Raw genomic sequence first — 22,740 nt, forward strand, 5'->3', positions numbered from 1 at the left:
AAAGTGGCAGTTACCTTTTTTATCATGTGGCGGAAATGGGTATGTGTATCTGGTGTGGACAAACATTGTCACTGGAATCTTATTGCATTGCTTTTAGTTAGTATACAGTGTTAGATATGTTTTCCAAACTTTCCAAAAAAAAAAAAAAAGATTCAAAATCTGTCAAAAGTTACTAATAGCCTATTTAAGTACTAATATGCCCCATCTTTTATGAGAGTGCAAGTACACATTCTTGAAGTCTTTTGCTGTGTCATTGGAATGATGCAGGATAAAACCATACCTGTTTGTTGCAAGAGGAACTTTGGATGGTATGGAGGAGAGAGGAGGCTTTTCACTCTCACCTCAAGTTCTCGGCTGTCTGCGGGTGAAGATGAGATCGGATTAGTGCTAAAACTGGCACTGACAGATGCTTCGTCTCCCGTCCAGATGATCCCTTTTAGTGGAGAGAAGTCATGGTTCATAATGCAACTGCAAGTGGCATGGAAATGCATACAGTTAAGTCCATCAAAACAATTCAGTTATAATCAGCGTTTGGAATAACATGAAAGAAGTTTCATTTTTGGGTGGACTATACCTTTAAAGAGTACATTTTAAGTTCAATATATCCAGGGAAAGTAAAAAACTTGCCAATACGAACCTTACTGCTTATGACAGGAAAGCAACTGGAAGCTCGTGGACTCATTTGCCCTCTCCTCTCTGAGAGCTTCCTGCTGAGGGTGTATTTCAGGTCACCTCTCCATCCACTGCAGAAGAGCCATTAAACATCAAGTATTTTCCCGGAGCATGGTTGGTTGTGTGTCAGTGTTCTACATGATTTTCTCAGTGGTTGTGGAAGATCAAATCAGTTCAACGCAGAAATGAATATGGAATTTGTAAAGGTACGCATGAAAACAACAATAAGCTGCCAACACCAGATGTCATGATTAGGTTTCAAACAGATGGTATCAGATGAGGTACCATTAAATTAAATAGACTATATTGTTCCCCAAATAAAATCTGAATTGCACTGCAGGGTGGTGCATGCATACATACATACACTGGCATAACATTATGACCTGACACGTGATTAAAATTGATTATCTTTTCATCACGGCACCTGTTAGTGGGTGGGATATATTAGGCAGCAAGTAAACATTTTGTCCTCAAAGTTGATGTGTTAGAAGTAGGAACAATGGGCAAGCGTTAGGATTGGTTCGAGTTTGACAAGGGCCAAATTGGGAAGGCTATAGAAGACTGGGTCAGAGCACCTCTAAAACTGCAGCTTTTGAGGGGTGTTTCTTGTCTGCAGTGGTCAGTATCTATCAAAAGTGGATAATGTGCCCTTCCACAAAGCAAAAATGGTTCAGGAATGGTTTGAGGAGCACAACAACGAGTTTGAGGTATTGACTTGGCCTCCAAATGTTCCAGATCTCAATCCAATTGAGCATCTATGGGATGTGCTGAACAAACAAGTCCGATCCATGAGTCCCCAGCTCGCAGCATACAGGACTTAAAGGATCTGCTGCCAACATCTTGGTGCCAGATACCACAGCACACCTTCAGGGGTCTAGTGGAGTCCATGCCTCGACGGGTCAGGGCTGTTTTGGCTGCAAAAGGGGGACCAACACAATATTAGGAAGGTGGTCATAATGTTATGCCTGATCGTATACATTGCTTGATTGGTGTGATTCACCAATTAGAATCGAGTATTACAGAATTAGGGTTAGGGTTCACTGCGGTACACTGCGTGTTTAGGTGTTTAGGTGTTTTACGCAAATTTTACAGGAATGCTCAGGGGTTAAATATGCTTTAACATCTAAATTACCATCCATTATCATGAATGCAATATTGTAGAAATAAATTTTTTCCCTAAGTTAGTCCGTAATTTAAAATAAATAAATAACGCTGAGGGTTGCCCCAGTCTGGGATCCTGCTCACGACATTTGTGATGGCAGCACAGATCCTTTCCCACTACACAGCCTGCATGTCTGTATCTGCATAGGCTCCTAGGAAAGGAGAACAAAAATCAATATTTCCTCCTTATTAATGCATGACTAATCCTTCATTCAAATATATTTGGCATTCTCAACTCCACATGCTCTCTCATTCAGTTTAGAGGAAATAGGCTATTCACCCTGATTACCTGAAAAAAGTGTGATAAAATAGGATATATACGTAGATAGATAGACTGATTCATTTTCTGATTCTTTCTGTCTATTTGTGAGGTCCATATCATTTGTCAATGCACAAGTACTCACGGAGAGCAATACATCTAATTCTGGCTCTATTTTCATTACATCAAAGAAGTGGCTGTCTGTTAATGAGAGATCTGATCTGACATAAGATGTTTTGAAATGAGATGCTTTTGAAAGTAGCACATGGTTGAGTGGTTGCCAATGGTGATTAAGTGAAAGTGACCCATATAGAAAACAAAGCAGTTCTTTAAATGAAAATCCTACAAAGCTAGACACAGCACACAAAACAGACTAGTTTGGAGTCGCCTAAAATCATATTTCTAGTTTTAGTGAAATTAGAATTTATCCAATTCAGGTTCTCCATTTTAAAGAATGAACATTATAAGTTAAGAAAATTCTTCCTCTGGGAATGAATGACTCCCAAAATGATATACTCTTAAGGATCAGAGAGAAATGGTCATTAAAGCTACATCACTTTTTTAGTCCAAGAATCATAAGTTATATATGCATAAGTTAATAAAAGCAGTGCTTAAAATAAAATAAAAAAGACACTAGAAAGGACATTTTTATTTATTAAATTTTTTTTATATGTGTAAATAAACCTTACATAGACTCCTTGTTTAAAAGCTTTGTTGTTCTAGAGTGTCTGTTGTTAAAAAAAAGTAAGCTATTCCACCTGTAGTCCTCATGGGACAGATGCTTCACGGGGGAACTCTGTAATGATAGTGTGCATCTCTTTACCAACATTGAATCATATAATATGTTTTATTTTTTGGGGGTCTATTTGTGAGGCACACAGCTGTTAAAACCCTATAGTTATGATATGTTTGCATCTAAAATAAGAATGGCATTTTCAGTTAAAGCCCACATTTACTGTAAGCTCCTGTAAGCGTTGCTTGTTAACAAAATAAACCCTATAATCCACTCAGTATCAACACTAGCTAACGTTGTAACGTGTTCCAAAACTACTTGAGAGGACTCTAAATTAGTAAAGGAACAACAATATTTAATACAGACCTTTTCAGCCATGCCATCAGTGTGTATGAATATCAGCTCTGATTAAATATTGGACTGCATGTTCTTTTTTTTAAAAGGTAGCACTGCCACCTGTTCCTTCACTACAAAACATTTACTGTGGAAAGGTATCATGCAGAGTACGGTTAATAGACTATTATATTCTATGTTATGTTATATGAAAGCATTTTTTAAATAATATAACACATTTTATTAAAAAGCTGTTGGTGTAGCCTATCAAAAACAAATCTCCAAACTTATACTTTTGAGAGACCTATAAAAACGGTATCAAATGGTATCGGCCAACCAATCACGACCGGTTTGGCTGATCTTCCAGGATGTGAGTGCTAGACTGGTTATTTCTCTGGCAAGCGTTTACTCGTATTTAAGCTCGTATCACCGATGACAAGCGAATAACGGATTGCTGCTGCCTTCTGAAAATCTCAGCATCAGCACCACCATCACTATCAGCATCATCCCCGACACCGACAAACATTGCACGAGAACAGCTCCGGCGCGTTTAGAACGTTCGGGCGTTTATTTACATTCCGCCTTCGGATAATCCGTTTACATTTCTCTCTCGGAATGCCTTTGTGACGTCATAGAGGTAGACATTCTGTTTGTAGTTTTAAAATGAACACCTGTTATGTTTCAAATGGCATGCACGTTGCGCAAAAAGTAGAAGAGAGGCGACGTTTTAAATTCATACGGACATACTGAAGCCTTCTAATCTCCGGGAGCGCAACTAAAGCCGTTTAGGGATCCATTTAGTGATAAGCCCGACTGCTGCTGTCTGTCTGCATCAACAGGGGACATGGATGGTGAGGAATTTGCAATGACGAGAGCGATGATGATGATGATGATGAGTGCACTCGTATGGCTGCTCTGCTCCCGTGGAAACTAAAAGACACTATCATCCAGCGTGTTTTTCACTAGCCTCGGTCTGTTTTGTGGATTTTCAGTGAAAAACTTATCCGTGTCTCCGCGCAAACATGGGCAAAGACGAATGCAAGACCATGTTGGACGCGCTGAACAAAGTCACAGCCTGCTACAGGCATCTGGTCATCGCTTTGGGGAGCACATCTGATTCCCAAAACCTCCGAGAGGAACTTAAAAAGACCCGAAAGAAAGCCCAGGAGCTGGCCGTGGCCAACAGGACTAAGCTCACGGCTCTTCTGAAGGACAAAAGCATCAGCAAAGATGATCGAGCCGAATACGAGCGCCTCTGGGTGCTCTTCACCAGCAGCATGGAGCTCCTGGATGTGGACATGAAGCGATCCTTGGAGATCGGGCAGGATTTTCCTCTCAAAGTGCCAACGAGACACCTCATCCAGACGGGAATGACCGGCAGTACCACTACCGTGGCGGCTCGAGCCATGAGCGTCCAAAACATGAAGTACGAAGCCGACGCGAACATCGACACGGTGGACCTCAAAGAGCTGGAGACCGAGATCGCTCAGGTGGACCAGATGATGGAGGAGATGGAGATGAAGGTCCAGGTGGCGCCGTGGGCAGTCGAGGCGAAACAAGAGGCGGGAGCCGAGTTGAAATCCACCGTCAGTGTTGGGAATTCATCGGTTGGTGTCATCTCGATCTGCGAGGAGGAACCCAAGGAAACGGTGGAAGGTGAAACTGGGTTGATGAAAGTATTTGCAGGGATCATTTTCACCGTTGTTTTGCTCATAGCTGGAATTCTGGGGTATCTGGTGATTAATCTATAATGGATGAAGATAGTCTATCTGGATGACAGTGGCTCAGGGCTTTAGATTTTCTTATGGAGGAAGCAACACGTTGCTATGGTAGGCCTGTGAAATTGTGGAGGTAATTTAAAGTATGATGCTCTTGGTCTGGAGATCAGATCACCTCCATGGGTATTTGTAAAATGCATTAGTGTTTAAAGGGAATAGGCAAAAGGAATAAAAACTCTTCCATGACTGGTTCCTCAACCCATGATGGTAAAAACTGGACAGAGCACAATCAAAAGCGGGACTGTCACATAAAAGCTTTTATTTTAGCAAATTTTAAGCTACAATTTGAATTCTAAATTACTTGCCACTCTTTTGACATATCATAACTGGCTGTTTCATACTTCGGTGAAGATCTACAACCTGAAGATCACAACTTTTGGGACCCTCTGACAGAGCATCAGTGGGTTGTGCATATTAAACAGGTATTTGTTTCACAGTTTATATATATATATATATATATATATATATATATATATATATATATATATATATATATATATATATATAAATGACATATTTAAGGTTGCTCATTGTGTTTCTGACCTCCTGAGGACTCACACCAAGATATTCTTGTTAGTAGCCTACTTCTGCAAGCTGTCGGTTTATGTTTCTGAAGATGGCCCATGTTTAACTGCTTGTACTCTTGAAAATAGGCCTTAGGTGTGTTCTGAAACACAGTCTATTATAGTTTGTTTGTACATATGAATTGTACTCATGTTAAATTAGTGTATATACAATATATTTATTATAATAAATGAAGTAAATGATGCTTGTGTTTTAGGCTGTTCTGTTAAACAAGCACTTTATGTTGAAAACTTCACATAATGTTGGTTAAATTATCTTGTCTTATTCCATATTGTCTAATGGTACCCTAAATAGTAGATATATCTTAGGTTTTCTTTAACCTTATTCAAGCATTTACCGATCTCTCTGGTGTCTTCACAGGCACTATTAGTGCTGATTTATGTTATGCAAACAGATCTTGAGTGAAGTTTATTTAGTCATTGTTGTTTTTAAATTCTGATCCCCTTAGTTTATTTTCAGACTTAAGGATTAAGTATTGTTGGCAGATACTTCTTGCTCAACTAATTAAAAAGGTATTTATAGAAGAATTCAGAATCCAATTTACTTGCCTAGTCCTACGGTGTATCCTCGGCACAGAGCAGACGTTGTATTTTTTGCCTATTAATGTGATTAGCTGTTAGTCCTCTTTAAACCAAAGGAAGATTTGTACTGAGCTGTGCACAATACATCCTTTACTGCCTAATGCTGTTTTCTGTTCATAAAACTATTTCTCATATAACTTAAATTAAATATCTGTTAAGTGCATGAAAAACATGGGTTATTAGTCTTTGTCTAAAAAATTTCCACGGTGATGAAATTCACAGTCTGTTAATTTCATCATCATCATCATCATCATCTCCTTCTACCCAGCTTTTTACCCAATTTTGATCGATTAATTAGTCTCCCGCCGTGCCGTGTGACTCAGGAGCTCATAATGATTGGAACAGCTGCTTAAGTGGCGCCCTAGAATGGAGCGTCAGGTAAGAAAATCGATGCCGTTTAAAGGCCAAGTTACATATCCAGCAGGTATCAAACATTCATTAGGAAAGACTGAGAGGGAATTTAAACTGCAGCAATGCATGTAAACATATGGTGTATTATTTATTTGTTAAATGAATACAATTCTGCATTTTTTGTCAACAAATAGGAAGCAATATATCCACTTTGGCAGTTTTCTTGTTAATGAACATTAAAACAGCGCTCAGTTTTTTTATATTTAGTGCACATTGAGATCACAATAAGCTGCACATAAACTTCCAACTTTTGGAAGTTTGGGTCATAAATCCTTATGGATGCATCGGTTTATATGTTGCTATTCAAGCATTCCTTACATGGGGTTTGTTCACTTTTTATTTGTTATATACTTGTAATAAGAATGATAATTGATAATCAGTGATTATCAAGTGAAGTTCTTTATGCTGGTTTGATATTGCCAATGTACTGTTTTCCAGTATACATGATCTACAGATGAACAGTATTCCTGTGGAAATGCCAAATCAGGTTAGTTTGAAGCTCCATAGAAAGATAATATGCATTTATATAAACTGCTGTACTACAAATGGAACAGATATTGCTATGATTATTTTTTGAAACAGTTGGGCAGAATATACACATGCTTTCAGATCGTCATAACCCTTAAAGATGATGTTACCTTATCATTTCAAATTTAGGTTTAATAGAAGTTTGTATTTAGGGTCTTTTTTTATGCAAGCATGTATATGCTTGCTTAACTTTGTGCTTTTGTAAAGAAATCATCATTTTTATTTCTGCATATTGTTCTCACAGTCATTGAAAAACACAAAATCTTAAAAAGTTGTAACATTGATTTTCAGACCTGGAGGAAACATGCACATACTTTTTTCTAAACCAGTTAATTGAAAGAATGGCACCTGAAATATAAAATAAATCATCGTCTATATATCCTTATCTTGTAATCAATGAATGTCAAGAAAGGTCATACATTGATATCCATTGATCAAAAGTGTGGTAACCCTGTCTGCAGGTTTGTAGAAAGTTACATCAGATGATAAAATATTAACAGAAAGTACTGATGGCTGCTCAACAACTTTTTTTTATTATTTTTTAATTTTTTTAGATTTTGTTGTTGCTGCATGATTATTCTCAAAAGCATTATAATGCTGGCCTGCCACCTAGTGGACAAATACAAAAATGGTGCACTTGCACCTTTTACAATAACTAGGATCCATTTCTCAATACTTGGGTCACGTTTTCAAAACTCTACACACAGTTCATCTTATCAACCTTTATCCAAACCACATTCTAAACTACGCGCTAAAACTACCAAAACATTTATTACAGGTGTCAAATCAAGCCATTTTCTTTCAAATACCGGTAGAAATATTTTCTAACATCATAAATGGCTTTTCTTTTTCTAAATAAATACAAATATTTTCCATCCTTAAACTTTTGAATGGTAGTATATACCTGTCTTTCGAATGAAGTAATAAAACTAAAAGCCTCTTCCGAGAAATCATGGTTTAAATGTGAAACTCACACTCGTCAATGCAAATATCTCCTCACACACACTTGCAGAGCATGTCATTGTCTCCAGCAGAGGCTAACAAGTTGAGAGAATTACTACCTGGTTTCTTACTTTCATTCATCGCAGTTCAATGCCAAATGTCCTGTGTTTGACAGCAAAGTGGTTTGGAAAATCTTGATGCAAATAATGGATATCTCCGAAATTGGTAGATTGTGAGTTACTGAATATGAGAACGTTTCCTGCTATCTTTGCTCTTTTTCAGGTTCTCACTTCTCCACAACAATTAAAGATGAAAGATATCAAATCCGTTTAGACAATAACTGTTTGCTTTCTGAAATACCTCCAGGTTTACCAAGAGTTCAAAACTTTAAAAAAAACAAATGGGTGCATATGTAATTCTTTCTGGACTTCCAACTTTGAAAGTACTTGCTGATTCATTTACACAACAGTTGGAAGCATAGAGTTGCATTAGGCTTAAAATCATATGACATTTTAAAAGTACTAGATGAAACTAACGCTTTTGTTTTTTTTGCTTTGCATGAAGTATGCAGCATGACAGCGATGGAACTGTGTGATGAAATGAAAGATCATCAAGCTCAGAAAGCATGAGGAAAAGCCTGCCGAGAATTTTAAACTGGATGCGTGGAAGATTCTTTCATGATCAATTGCACACTGATAATAATTGTTTTATTTTATTTTTTTAGAACATGTGAAACGTGATTTAACTAAGATTAATAGTCCTTAGGTCCTGAATAACCCTGCTTACAGGGTTTCTGTGGGTCTTAAAAAGTATTATTTTACCCTTCCACAAATGAAGGCCTTAAAAGGTCTTAAACTGGAACAAAAAGTCTTAAATTCATGGCATTAAATGTTGCATGCACTGTAAAAATGAATATCTTTGTCAATATTTTTGTGTTGTTGTCCATTACAAATATCTAAACATCCTTAATTCAAGATACATTTACTTGAGATGCAAAATGAAGATATATGAAGTCTTGTTTTTTTTTTTGTGTCTGCAGGTTTGTAGAAAGTTACATCAGATGATAAAATATTAACAGAAAGTACTGATGGCTGCTCAACAACTTTTTTTTATTATTTTTTAATTTTTTTAGATTTTGTTGTTGCTGCATGATTATTCTCAACAGCATTATAATGCTGGCCTGCCACCTAGTGGACAAATACAAAAATGGTGCACTTGCACCTTTTACAATAACTAGGATCCATTTCTCAATACTTGGGTCACGTTTTCAAAACTCTACACACAGTTCATCTTATCAACCTTTATCCAAACCACATTCTAAACTACGCGCTAAAACTACCAAAACATTTATTACAGGTGTCAAATCAAGCCATTTTCTTTCATAACACTAGCAAAGGTTTTCACCCAACAAACACACTCTCACTTTTTGTCACTTTTTAAAAGATTTTTTTTTACAAAACAAGAATGACAGCTCTCTACTGTTCCGAATTCACTGCCGTAAATGTTACACAGTCTATGCTGACATTTCAGAACACAATTATTCCCAATTTTGTATAGATGGTAATGAAATCTAACTCCACATCTAAATGTTTTGATAGTATTTTACTTTTTAGATTGGGATTATAGTATTACTTTAGAGATATAGCAAATTTCTGTCTATTTCAGTTTTGTACCTAATTGTTGAGAAATGGGTCCTATTTATTGTAAAAACTGTATACTCTCTCCTTCTATACAAGGAGTTTCTGTATTTGATTGTAAATTTAATATGTTCTCTGAAGGTGAAAATTTCATTGACTGAGCTGAAAGTTTAATATTTTTCCAGAGCTAATAGTTCCAGTTTTTTTTTAGCTTATGTTTATATGTGCATGTTTTAACCTTTTTGTTTTTTTCAAATCTACCAGATCCATTTGCTTTGTTTTCTATGAAATCAGCACAGAAGTTCTGATCACATATTCCACGTCTTTTATTTTTGGTGTTACTTGACAGCCATTCCCCCATACCGGTCTATTATTGTAATACATTCTATTTACTTGCCCTTAAGTGGCATGTGAAACCAAAAAAGAACAAGTAGTTCACTTTATTTGTCTGTCATGCATTCTTTTCTCGTCTAAGTGGGCAGTTCTTTACCGCAGTAACCTGCAGAGTGGATCAGGCTGTTAGCATAAAGTTTGGTTGAAATGTCAAAGATATAATACAGACCTCAAAGCTTGCTTCTTTTAGAGATTAAATCAGCAACCCTATGATTATTAGCCCAATTATATGATTAAATCATCAACAATTTATATGATTAAAACACATGATCCTTTAGAAATCATTCTAATATGCTGATTTGCAGCTTAAGAAACATTACTCTCAATGTTGAAAACAATTGTGCTGCTTAATGTTTTTGTGGAAAACGTACTTTTCTTACAGGGTTTCTGTGGGTCTTAAAAAGTATTATTTTACCCTTCCACAAATTAAGGCCTTAAAAGGTCTTAAATTGGAACAAAAAGTCTTAAATTCATGGCATGAAATGTTGCATGCACTGTAAAAATGAATATCTTTGTCAATATTTTTGTGTTGTTGTCCATTACAAATATCTAAACATCCTTAATTCAAGATACATTTACTTGAGATGCAAAATGAAGATATATGAAGTCTTGTTTTTTTTTTTGAGAAAATAAACAAAATAGAGTTTTGGGAAACTTGTTTTCCCTTTGAATTAAGTTCTTAAATAATTTTTTTTTTTGCAGATACTTGTCCTTTTTTAAAAATCATAAATTCACTTCATTTTGATAATTTCTCAAAACAAGATTTCTTATCATATCTCATTTTGCATCTACCTTGATTTAAGAACTTCTAGACATTTGCACTGGAAAACAAGACAGAAATAGAGAGGAAGAACATCACATTTGTGCAGTGTGATCAGAAGGCTCTGTAAAAGTTATTTCCATATTCTAGTTAACCTATTTTCAGTGTAAAATGAATTAAAAAGTAATGAAGATCGGTTGTGTGTTTTTTTAATAGACCATATTGAAGTATTGTCATAAAGTCTTTACCTTCATAAAACTTGCAGAAACCCTTTATTACGCAGTTTCAAAAAGCACTGCATTTTACATTGATATTCTTTTACATTGTAAATTGAGATGTGTATTGGGTTTGAAATGAATCCAAAATCAGATGAAATCACTTGTTAAATGCTTCACATAATCAGAGCATTTGTTTACACTTCTATTCTTCTTGTGTTTCACAAGAAGAATGCCCTTGTGACGTACAGTATGTATCATAACCATTGTCAGTCTTTTCAGTGTCTGACATTGACTGACATCTCTAATAAATGTTTGCCTCTTTCATGAACAATAAAACAGAGCAGAAAGCAATACAATAGTTCCAGTTAAAGATTCCACCGTGATTCAGCTTAGTGGAAGTTTACCGAGCAGCTCTCGCCCTGATAGTAACTTATTTTTGGCATACTATCAGTAAATACCGTTGAATAGAGTGCACAGATTGTTCGTGTTGATAGTGTTTTACGCCTGAATGCGAGTGAGTGGAATGCCTCTCAGTAGACTGTACTTTCTACCCATGCATTTAAAAGAAAACAAATGAACACAAATATTTGTCACTGATCATTTTTGCTTTCATTCTGAGGACTCGTATGATCAGGTGTGATCGTTGTGTCATGGAGACATGGCAAACATCTTCAACAATTGCTGATTGATTGATTAATTACAATGCAGTGTTGTGCTGACAACCTCAAGTTTCCCAGTCACGCCATCACCCTAGAAGCTGCTTTGACAATTGTTCTGCAACCTCAGTGTGACATCAGCATTCCCCCATGCACCTAATTACAGCTTTCTTTGTGAGTGAGCGAACTGGAACATTCATCATACTCAAAAACTGTCCACACACAGACAATGTCTATGATTTTATTTGTGTTACTGTATACTATAATACTTTTTCCTTTTTGATATTTTCATGGTTATTTTATTTATTAAGTCCATTTGACATTGATTTTGATTTGTTTGATTGGCGTGAACAGATTGACCATTTGATTCACCATTGAACACATGAGATTTTATGGAATGTTGCATGCACTGTAAAAATGAATATCTTTGTCAATATTTTTGTGTTGTTGTCCATTACAAATATCTAAACATCCTTAATTCAAGATACATTTACTTGAGATGCAAAATGAAGATATATGAAGTCTTGTTTTTTTTTTTGTTGAGAAAATAAACAAAATAGAGTTTTGGGAAACTTGTTTTCCCTTTGAATTAAGTTCTTAAATAATTTTTTTTTTTTGCAGATACTTGTCCTTTTTTAAAAATCATAAATTCACTTCATTTTGATAATTTCTCAAAAAAAGATTTCTTATCATATCTCATTTTGCATCTACCTTGATTTAAGAACTTCTAGACATTTGCACTGGAAAACAAGACAGAAATAGAGAGGAAGAACATCACATTTGTGCAGTGTGATCAGAAGGCTCTGTAAAAGTTATTTCCATATTCTAGTTAACCTATTTTCAGTGTAAAATGAATTAAAAAGTAATGAAGATCGGTTGTGTGTTTTTTTAATAGACCATATTGAAGTATTGTCATAAAGTCTTTACCTTCATAAAACTTGCAGAAACCCTTTATTACGCAGTTTCAAAAAGCACTGCATTTTACATTGATATTCTTTTACATTGTAAATTGAGATGTGTATTGGGTTTGAAATGAATCCAAAATCAGATGAAATCACTTGTTAAATGCTTCACATAATCAGAGCATTTGTTTACACTTCTATTCTTCTTGTGTTTCACAAGAAGAATGCCCTTGTGACGTACAGTATGTATCATAACCATTGTCAGTCTTTTCAGTGTCTGACATTGACTGACATCTCTAATAAATGTTTGCCTCTTTCATGAACAATAAAACAGAGCAGAAAGCAATACAATAGTTCCAGTTAAAGATTCCACCGTGATTCAGCTTAGTGGAAGTTTACCGAGCAGCTCTCGCCCTGATAGTAACTTATTTTTGGCATACTATCAGTAAATACCGTTGAATAGAGTGCACAGATTGTTCGTGTTGATAGTGTTTTACGCCTGAATGCGAGTGAGTGGAATGCCTCTCAGTAGACTGTACTTTCTACCCATGCATTTAAAAGAAAACAAATGAACACAAATATTTGTCACTGATCATTTTTGCTTTCATTCTGAGGACTCGTATGATCAGGTGTGATCGTTGTGTCATGGAGACATGGCAAACATCTTCAACAATTGCTGATTGATTGATTAATTACAATGCAGTGTTGTGCTGACAACCTCAAGTTTCCCAGTCACGCCATCACCCTAGAAGCTGCTTTGACAATTGTTCTGCAACCTCAGTGTGACATCAGCATTCCCCCATGCCCCATGCACCTAATTACAGCTTTCTTTGTGAGTGAGCGAACTGGAACATTCATCATACTCAAAAACTGTCCACACACAGACAATGTCTATGATTTTATTTGTGTTACTGTATACTATAATACTTTTTCCTTTTTGATATTTTCATGGTTATTTTATTTATTAAGTCCATTTGACATTGATTTTGATTTGTTTGATTGGCGTGAACAGATTGACCATTTGATTCACCATTGAACACATGAGATTTTATGGATATTTTCATAATTTTTATATTTTACATTTATTTGATTTCAAAAGTATTAGTACAACACAAAACCATTTCAGTCAGCTTAACACTTTAAAATACCACCACTTTCTATAAAAATCATGCTATATGTTGAATATTTACATGGTTATTTTATTTATTGAGCCCATTTGGCATTGATTTTGATTTCATTGGATTAGTGTGAAAGCATTTCTTCTGCATTCTAATTCTAGAATGCAATTATATAATGCATGCATTTCTAATCTAGCTTGTATTCAGAGAAATGGCCTTTGGTGAATAAGCAGACTAAAACAACAATATAGGAGCTATGTTCATTTATTATCTTTGTGGATATGCATTATCCGAACTCTTTTTAAATCAATCTGACAATCAGTTTATTTTCTTTATAGATTTTATTTTCATCAGCAGTGTGAAGGGTGCAATACAAAGGTACACACTAATAGACCAAAACAGTGACAGTTTTGAAAAATAACCCAATAACGACCATTTACGGATTATAATACAATATTTAAAGAAAACAAAATAATAATAATCTTCCCTGAGAAAGCAAAGAGGACACATTTTTTGTAGTCTTCAAGATGATCCATTAAATGTCATCTGACTTAAGAGGCTGATATTTGACGCCTGATCTCCTGGTTCTGTAGATGAGAACACCACACACCATGCCAACAGCTGCAAGGAGACATCCAGCAATGAAAACCAGATTCAGGTTCATGACCGTGGAGGACACTGTGGAAAACACACAAAAGTGCTGGTTAATACATTGTGGGTATTGAAATTAAATCACAAATTACAAGACGTCACATCCAGCTCTATACGTAATGCACCTTTAAAATAGTATCACATTCTATAGAAATAATCTTATATGTTGACTTATTTCTCAGGTTTTACCTTCACGCTCTACGCTCCTTTTCAGCCGCAGGGGCCCCTGGCCGACTAAGTGACTGCTGGTCTGGATGGGAGCCTCTCTTTTGTGAAGGTGGTGGGACGGTGGTGCAACTGTGCTGTTGACACAGCCCTGAGAGCAGCGGGTGTTGGGATTGTTTGCCTCACACAGAATCACCGAACAGGTGATGAACACCTAGAGAGAATGAGAGAGATGATGTCTTGGCTGTCTGGAATGCTTGATTCTGATTGGTCAGTCAGTAGCAGCATTGCTTTGACACAGTATGTTGACTGCTTAACTGCTTTCATCGTAATACAATCGATCAGTTTTTACCTGCTCATGCATTCCAATGAACTGGAAGGCTTGCAGGCCGAAGCGGACCATTGACTGGTGGCTTGTGTAGAACTCAACCGTTTCATCCAAGATGCAGCTGAAGAACATACAGTAATCAGTGAAGACTTGATATGTAGAGTCTAACAGATCCATTGTGAGTGAATTCATTTGTTTGTGCTAATGCGTCTGCAGCTCATGGTTGATTGTTCTTACCCGTTTTGGATGATTGTGTAGGACGTTTGGTAGTTGGGGTCATTGTATGGTGTCGCAACACATGATTCGACGAAAAGCTCGGTGTTGCTGATTGTAGACTGGGATTCAATCTGCATGTAAATCATCTCCCCAAGCTCGTACTCCGCCGGATATGCAGTCACGTCTATTTCTGTGTGGTAGTTTGCTGTTTTGAAAAGTCCGAAGCTGTAGGTGAGGGTACCAAAGCCTTTCTCGGTGATGGTGGTTATGTGTCTCTGTGCAGTGAACTCCAGTGAGATGTTGTTTTTCTTCTCGTAACGACAGGAGATCTCAATCTCCACCTCATGCTTTCTGGTAATGATGCTGTTTGGGTCATCGGTTGAGAAAATTTCATTCTTGAAAATGATGTACTCTTCATCCTCCTGTAGAAGGAAATGGAGTATGAAATATGAATGGTTTTAACTGTGCCTAAATTAAAGTTTTGTCATCATTTGTGCACATCAGTGCCATTCCAAACTGAATGTCCAAGCTTCTGTTTTCCATACAACAAAAGTGGATGGTACTTATTATCAAAAAAGCACCAAAGAAGACCACAAAAGAAGTCATATGGACCATATGTGATGCTTTTATAGTGACTTTTCTGCTTTCATTGTTTGGAAAAGAGAAGTTCTGCCTTGTGTGTTTCATGGAAGATGGGAAACAAAATTCGGTTCGAAAGGACATGAGGATGAGTAATTAATGATAAACATTTCTATTTTTTGTTTGTTAAATTGTTCCTTTTGAGCCCATGAGAAAAGTTTTACCTCAATCATGGTACCACAAGCATTGAGGGAGAAGTTTGCCAACACATGAGTGCCGTTTGAGTCCAAAGTGCAGGCGGGATCGTTGAGTCGCAGATAGTCCTTGTGGAGCCCGACGGAGTGCAGCTGCTCAATTTCAACAACCATGTTGGTTGCAGAGCAAATCACATTTGCATCCACTGTAAATGTGATCAATCATTAGAATTGATTACCAAAATGATGCTTTGTTTATGCTGGCAAAACATAGTTGTCCAAGTAAAAGCTAATTACTAACCAGTCTGGCGTCCAACGTTGATCATGACACATCTCATTTCAGACTGATAAACGCTGCTTCTGTAAATCAATAATAAATAGTAATATTTATGAAATTCAGTTCACCTGAAAGGCTGCTAGCTGCTAGATTTTGAATATGATTAATAGTTTACCCACCCACTCATGCTCTCAGCAATGAAACACACGGGGAAATGATCTCCGAGGTCGTTCCTCATTGGTGTCCATCTGATGGCGTACTCTCCAGTGCTCAAAGCGTGCTTAGTTATGTTCAGAGGACCACTGATAATGACATCAGTAACCCTGGGAATGACCAAAAAAAACATGTTAAACACCATCTAATAATAGAAATAACTTGAAGCATTGATTTCATCCACACATGATTCCTCACGTTGAATAAGCTGCTGCAGCCTTAACCCGGATTTCCACTTCATGGTGTGGCGTAGCTTGGATTTCATCTCCATTGCGTGGAGTTGGCGACACAAAGTGAGGTATGTAATGTCCCTCGGTGCAGGAAGGAGCAGCTGAATCAACTGCAATGATTCAAATTAGAAAGACACACATTAGGCACACTGATACTACTAACATGATGACCTTGTTTTCTTGTTTAGTTGGTCATTGAGAAAGCCTTACCGAGAACACTGAATTGTAGAGGGAGCTTGCTGAAAGGTTCATAAGAACGCTGATGTGAAGCCATGGAAGTTGTGTACTCTTGAGGTGGCTGTGTTGTTGTGGTTGTGGTCGTGGTCTGCAGCCACCACCACCACTGGGCCGTTGTAGGTGGAGCAGTGGTTGTCTGTTGATGTTGCCACCACAACCATGGTGTAGTTGTAGGTGGAGTGGTGGTCGATTGTTGCTGTTGTTGCCACCACCACCACGGTGTAGTTGTAGGTGGAGTGGTGGTCGATTGTTGCTGTTGCCACCACCACCACCACGGTGAAGCAGATGTAGTTTGTTGCCACCATGGAACAGTACTTTGGTAATACCATGGGTACGGTGTCATGGTGATTGACCTTTGGTGTCTTCCACCATTCAGAGAGCATCTGTAAGAGCTGGAGCCATCAGTATAGGCCAGAGTGGTGTGTTTCCTTGGGAAGTCCTCCACAATCAGCTCAAATCCGTAGACGCCTGTTGTGTAGGCATAGTTGTAGTCTAGTGTGCAGGCACGCTAATGGAGAATTGAGATCTTCATATTAGTGGATGTTCATTTGGTTTTATTTCCAAACCATTCAGGTCACCAAATTGATTAAAAAAAAAAAAAGCTGCCAGAATATGCTACTAATGGTGTGAAAATAAAACGAAACTACTAAAATAAACACATCTGTTGTGTAAATCTAATTTGTATAGACCTTATTTCCACAGCGTGAAGGTTAGGTCGTATGAATTTATGAATGAACCATTCATTTTAAAATCTTCCCGATCTTTGAACATTACAATGCACATGATAACTTTAGCTAATTACTCTTCAACAGTGATGTTATAGCACTACAGCAAAAAATTCAAAAAGTCCAAGACAAAATTCAAAAGATGTTTGTGCACTTGTTTCTCAATTCTTTGCTGTAGGTTTGATTCATTCTAGTGAATCGTTTCATCCTAAATGGCCCTCTTTCTCTCATTTGTAGCTTGGGAAAACCTGATTCATTCTAATGAGTTGTTTCGTTCCAACGGTTCTTGCAAATGAAAAAATTCCAAAAAGATTCAGCATTTCAAGCATTTCATGTTTTTTGTTTTTTTTATATCGGTAAATCGTAGAATCAGTAAAGGTTATAAAAGGTTGTATTCTAGTTTTTCTTTCCCTTTCTCTTATTTAAATGTAGTATAAATATAGATTTTTTTTCAAGGCTTTTAGATTATTATTTTTTTTCAAGGTTTTTTGAATGAACAATCTCTTTCATTCAAAGCCCACATTGATATCACCCCATTTCACAAAGATCCACCCACCGATTTCTAACTTTCCCATTGGTTCGTATTTGTGAAAACATACCAGTACACAATATGTCACATTATTATGGCGATATTTTGTCTGTTTCTTACTTGATCTAGGTGGAAACCACTTGGCTGGTCACATGTGGCACATTCGACATGCTGCTGAGCTCCATATCTACATCTGACCTGATCACCATCTGGGTCATAGGCCATCAGATGATATGTACGAGGACAGTTTTGGGGTACACTAATGGGAAATATATATATATATATTCCATATTCATCATATTTTCATCATTTATAGGCTAGATGTTTTAACATGTATTTTCATTAGTTATTAATACTGTTAATAGAAAACTGTTGAATTAAAGTAAGAGTTACCGTAGAAGTTGTAAAGTAGTGGTGACAGGTGATCGGTTGGGTTGATTGGTATCAGCTCTTATGCCTAGATCTACGTGTGCCTGGAGGAACCACCAAACAACGTTGTTGACTGTGGGCACCCAGCAGCACGAGGAGTCCCTGTGATACAATAGTGTATTTTAGAATATGTTGAATGCACATTTCAATTTAAAACATATTCTGTTACTCACTGCAGGTCAAAGGGTGTGTTTCCATGGATGTTTCTTGTGACAACAGTTTCCGCTTGGCACCAGTTGTTGTAGTAAGCACTTCTGCCGTTAGAGCTGCTATCGATTTGACCATGGTGACTGCTGGATTCATAGCCACAATCTCCAGAGGAGCAGGACCACCAACTATAATCACACCAGTCATAGGTTCGCTTGAGTCGAAACTCAACCTGTTGGTAGAACACTGGTAGAGTCAGAATACTTGTTTGTAGAGTTTTTTTTTATTTCTATTTATATATTTAGGTGTTATATAGATCAATCATTACTAAAATGCACGATGACAGTGTTATATCTTTAAAAAAAATCATAATATGTCATTCATAATGTAATATTTTACAAATTAAATTGATCAAATTATATACAGTCAAACCAAAATGTATTCAGACACCTTGACCATTGCACACATTATCACAGTTTATTCGCTATAGTTTAGAAAAGGGTAATAAAATATGACAAGAAGTTCTCAGAGTTAAACTGTGTCAGAACAAATTCATCTTGATAATGTCAGATAACACTTTAGCAAAACATGGTCAGGTCAAAGTGTCTGAATAATTTTTGGTCCCAAATTTTGATCAATTTTACTGGTAGTCCATTGTATGACGAATATTTGGTTATAATATGTCACATTTAACTTTTTTTTTTTTTGCTATCCTCACTTACATAAATGAACTATAGTGTCCTGCACCCACTTGTAAAAAAATATCAAAAATTATACCTAGTGTCTGAATAATTTTTGGTTTGACTGTATATCTTTAAGAGTATTAGTCATCTCAGATATCTCTGTTTAGCCAATTAATGTCAAAGTTCAGCGAAAAATACTCTTCATCAGTAAATATTATTTTAACCGATCCTCATCAGATATTACGTTACTTTCTTCATTTGAATTATTTCCATGATTGCATCTCCCTGTCTTTTGACAGTGATGCATTTTAATGCAGCATTAGAATTAGTATAGTTATAATCTAGATAAAAAAAGAAAACATTTACAAAAAGGCAATTCTAAAAGACCATTTTTTATTAATTTGATAAATAAAGAGCAGTGTTGCTGCATTTTTAAAATTCAAATAAGAAATAAATTATCACCCTCATGCTCCCATCTGCATTGGTTCCTTTAGGGCTGAAGGTCACTGAGCCTCCATAATGGTGTCCTGCGGAAGCAATGGACACCAGAAGCAGAAGATTCAACACCACAGCCGAGGACATCATGGTACCTGACCTCCTGAGCTCACTTCACCTGTGAAGCACCTGCTTTTATACATCTCAGGTGAGCAGGAATTCAGGGATGGGTTCAAAAGCGTTCTCGTGCGATGCATTGAATCACACACAAAAAATTAGAGGGTAGTTACTTGCTTCTTCTGAGAAGTCACATGATTCAAATCTGAAACCAGCCATTGATCGGAACTCACTTAACAAAGCACACACCTCTTCATGCACATGCAAAGTATGATCTTGTCTTGAGAGTCCACTAGGGCCAAGATGCTCTGAAAAATGACTGCTTTTTATTGCACAGCTTCAATGCCAAATACGGTATATTATTTTCCTTGAGTTAAAAACATAAAATCTCATTGCAAAAAATTATTGAGTAACATTTGAGTAGCTTATTGAATATTTTTATCTCAATGATCTTTTTTCTCCCTGGATGCCAGCACTCCTACATAACAATGATCTGACATAAGCTATGAATCTATTTAAACAGCTGTTTGCTTTCTCAAATGCCGCCTGCCTTACCCACAGTGCAGAGAAAGATCAAATCGCAAACAAACAAAGCTCTGAAAAGGATTTCTCAGGACTTCAGACATCGAAGAGTGCTTGCTGATACATTCATTGAAAAATGAGAAGGATAGGACTGTATTAAACTTAAAATCATATATTAAAGATACAGCTTGAGGGGAAAAATATGTGGTTTATTTTGTGTAATGGGTGTGTCAGAGATGAAATAGGAAAAAGCTTATTACAGTAAACAATGTAAATACAATCAGGTAAAACCTGTAATCTGAGAATTCCAGACTGGAGAGGTCAAAGAGTGTTTCTAGACCTGAAATAACCAGTTGCTGTTATTATTTAGAAATGAAACTTTAAGATCTGGATTGGATTGTCAAGCGCACACTAACATGCACTTTTACATCTCTAAACAAAATTCGGTACTTTCTGTGACCATTTGTGAAGTTGAAATGTATCGGATTACATTTATTCAGATTTATTTTCAGCGTTTTATGCTTTAATTGTGGTAAAATAATTACAAATTTGGATGAAAACAAATGTTCATAAAGTGTACACTCGCATTTCATGAAATTAACCACTTTTTTTTTACTACATTTTATATGCACCGTTTTATGTGGGCCAAAATACAGTAGTTTGCAAAGTGCGCCAGATTAATGCAGACAGTCGGAAGTCTGGCAACATGTGACATCCCAAATCCTTCTAATCTACTTTTAATTACTTTTAATTGCACAGATCTTGCAGGCAAACCATTATTTGAGAATTTCTGTGTTCATGGCAGAATGCCAGAGTTATTCAGGTTATTATCTGAACAGTAAATTAATGCAATCTGATGAATGCCACATGATGACTAATTATGACTAATGCCCAATGGCTGGTAAAACCTTAAATGAATGCTTGTCCTTTGTCCTACCTTTTAAACAATAAATGCTTTTTGTGTGGTTATTTTTACTTTAGTTTCACTTCGGCTAATTACTTGCTCAGGCACAGTGCTGTCATATCAGTAACATTTGAGTAGCTTATTGAATATTTTTTTTTATCTCAATTAGCTTTTTTCTCCCTGGATGCCAGCACTCCTACATAACAATGATCTGACATAAGCTATGAATCTATTTAAACAGCTGTTTGCTTTCTCAAATGCCGCCTGCCTTACCCACAGTGCAGAGAAAGATCAAATCGCAAACAAACAAAGCTCTGAAAAGGATTTCTCAGGACTTCAGACATCGAAGAGTGCTTTCTGATACATTCATTGAAAAATGAGAAGGATAGGACTGTATTAAACTTAAAATCATATATTAAAGATACAGCTTGAGGGGAAAAATATGTGGTTTATTTTGTGTGATGGGTGTGTCAGAGATGAAATAGGAAAAAGCTTATTACAGTAAACAATGTAAATACAATCAGGTAAAACCTGTAATCTGAGAATTCCAGACTGCAGAGGTCAAAGAGTGTTTCTAGACCTGAAATAACCAGTTGCTGTTATTATTTAGAAATGAAACTTTAAGATCTGGATTGGATTGTCAAGCGCACACTAACATGCACTTTTACATCTCTAAACAAAATTCGGTACTTTCTGTGAACATTTGTGAAGTTGAAATGTATCGGATTACATTTATTCAGATTTATTTTCAGCGTTTTATGCGTTAATTGTGGTAAAATAATTACAAATTTGGATGAAAACAAATGTTCATAAAGTGTACACTCGCATTTCATGAAATGAACCACTTTTTTTTATGACATTTTATATGCACCGTTTTATGTGGGCCAAAATACAGTAGTTTGCAAAGTGGGCCAGATTAATGCAGACAGTCGGAAGTCTGGCAACATGTGACATCCCAAATCCTTCTAATCTACTTTTAATTACTTTTAATTGCACAGATCTTGCAGGCAAACCATTATTTGAGAATTTCTGTGTTCATGGCAGAATGCCAGAGTTATTCAGGTTATTATCTGAACAGTAAATTAATGCAATCTGATGAATGCCACATGATGACTAATTATGACTAATGCCCAATGGCTGGTAAAACCTTAAATGAATGCTTGTCCTTTGTCCTACCTTTTAAACAATAAATGCTTTTTGTGTGGTTATTTTTACTTTAGTTTCACTTCGGCTAATTACTTGCTCAGGCACAGTGCTGTCATATAGAGCAGGGATCCTCAAATCTGGCCCACGAGATCCACTTTCCTGCAGAGTTTAGCTCTAACCCTAATCAAACACACCTGAGCATGCTAATCAATGTGTTCAGGATCATTAGAAAATAACAGGTAGCTGAGTTTGATCAGGGTTGGAGCTAAACTCTGCAGCGCATTGGACCTCCAGGGTAAGATTTGAGGAACCCTGATATAGAGTCATAGAGTCATACCATATAGTT

At 36.5% G+C, this 22,740-nt stretch overlaps 2 protein-coding genes across 2 annotated transcripts; one reads left to right on the forward strand and one right to left on the reverse strand.

Moving 5' to 3' along the window:
• Positions 1-3,516: 3,516 nt before the first annotated feature.
• Positions 3,517-5,391, forward strand: LOC107601053 (regulator of G-protein signaling 9-binding protein). The gene has a single exon (XM_016293068.1). The coding sequence runs from the start codon at positions 4,181-4,183 to the stop codon at positions 4,907-4,909; it is 729 nt and encodes a 242-aa protein (XP_016148554.1). The 5' UTR covers positions 3,517-4,180; the 3' UTR covers positions 4,910-5,391.
• An 8,633-nt stretch (positions 5,392-14,024) lies between these two features.
• LOC107600197 (uncharacterized) lies at positions 14,025-21,317 on the reverse strand. Its single transcript, XM_016292032.1, has 14 exons — positions 21,282-21,317; positions 19,733-19,797; positions 18,614-18,819; positions 18,405-18,542; positions 18,132-18,270; positions 16,731-17,265; positions 16,489-16,630; positions 16,257-16,400; positions 16,102-16,160; positions 15,831-16,006; positions 15,049-15,449; positions 14,836-14,932; positions 14,508-14,697; positions 14,025-14,345 (listed from the first exon to the last, which is right to left on the reverse strand). Exons 2-14 carry the CDS (start codon positions 19,736-19,738, stop codon positions 14,203-14,205), a joined length of 2,376 nt encoding a protein of 791 aa, XP_016147518.1. The 5' UTR covers positions 19,739-19,797; positions 21,282-21,317; the 3' UTR covers positions 14,025-14,202.
• Positions 21,318-22,740: the final 1,423 nt, after the last annotated feature.

This window comes from Sinocyclocheilus grahami, unplaced genomic scaffold (genome assembly GCF_001515645.1).
Source record: "Sinocyclocheilus grahami isolate Dianchi unplaced genomic scaffold, SAMN03320097.WGS_v1.1 scaffold14.1, whole genome shotgun sequence".
Classification (NCBI taxonomy): domain Eukaryota; kingdom Metazoa; phylum Chordata; class Actinopteri; order Cypriniformes; family Cyprinidae; genus Sinocyclocheilus; species Sinocyclocheilus grahami.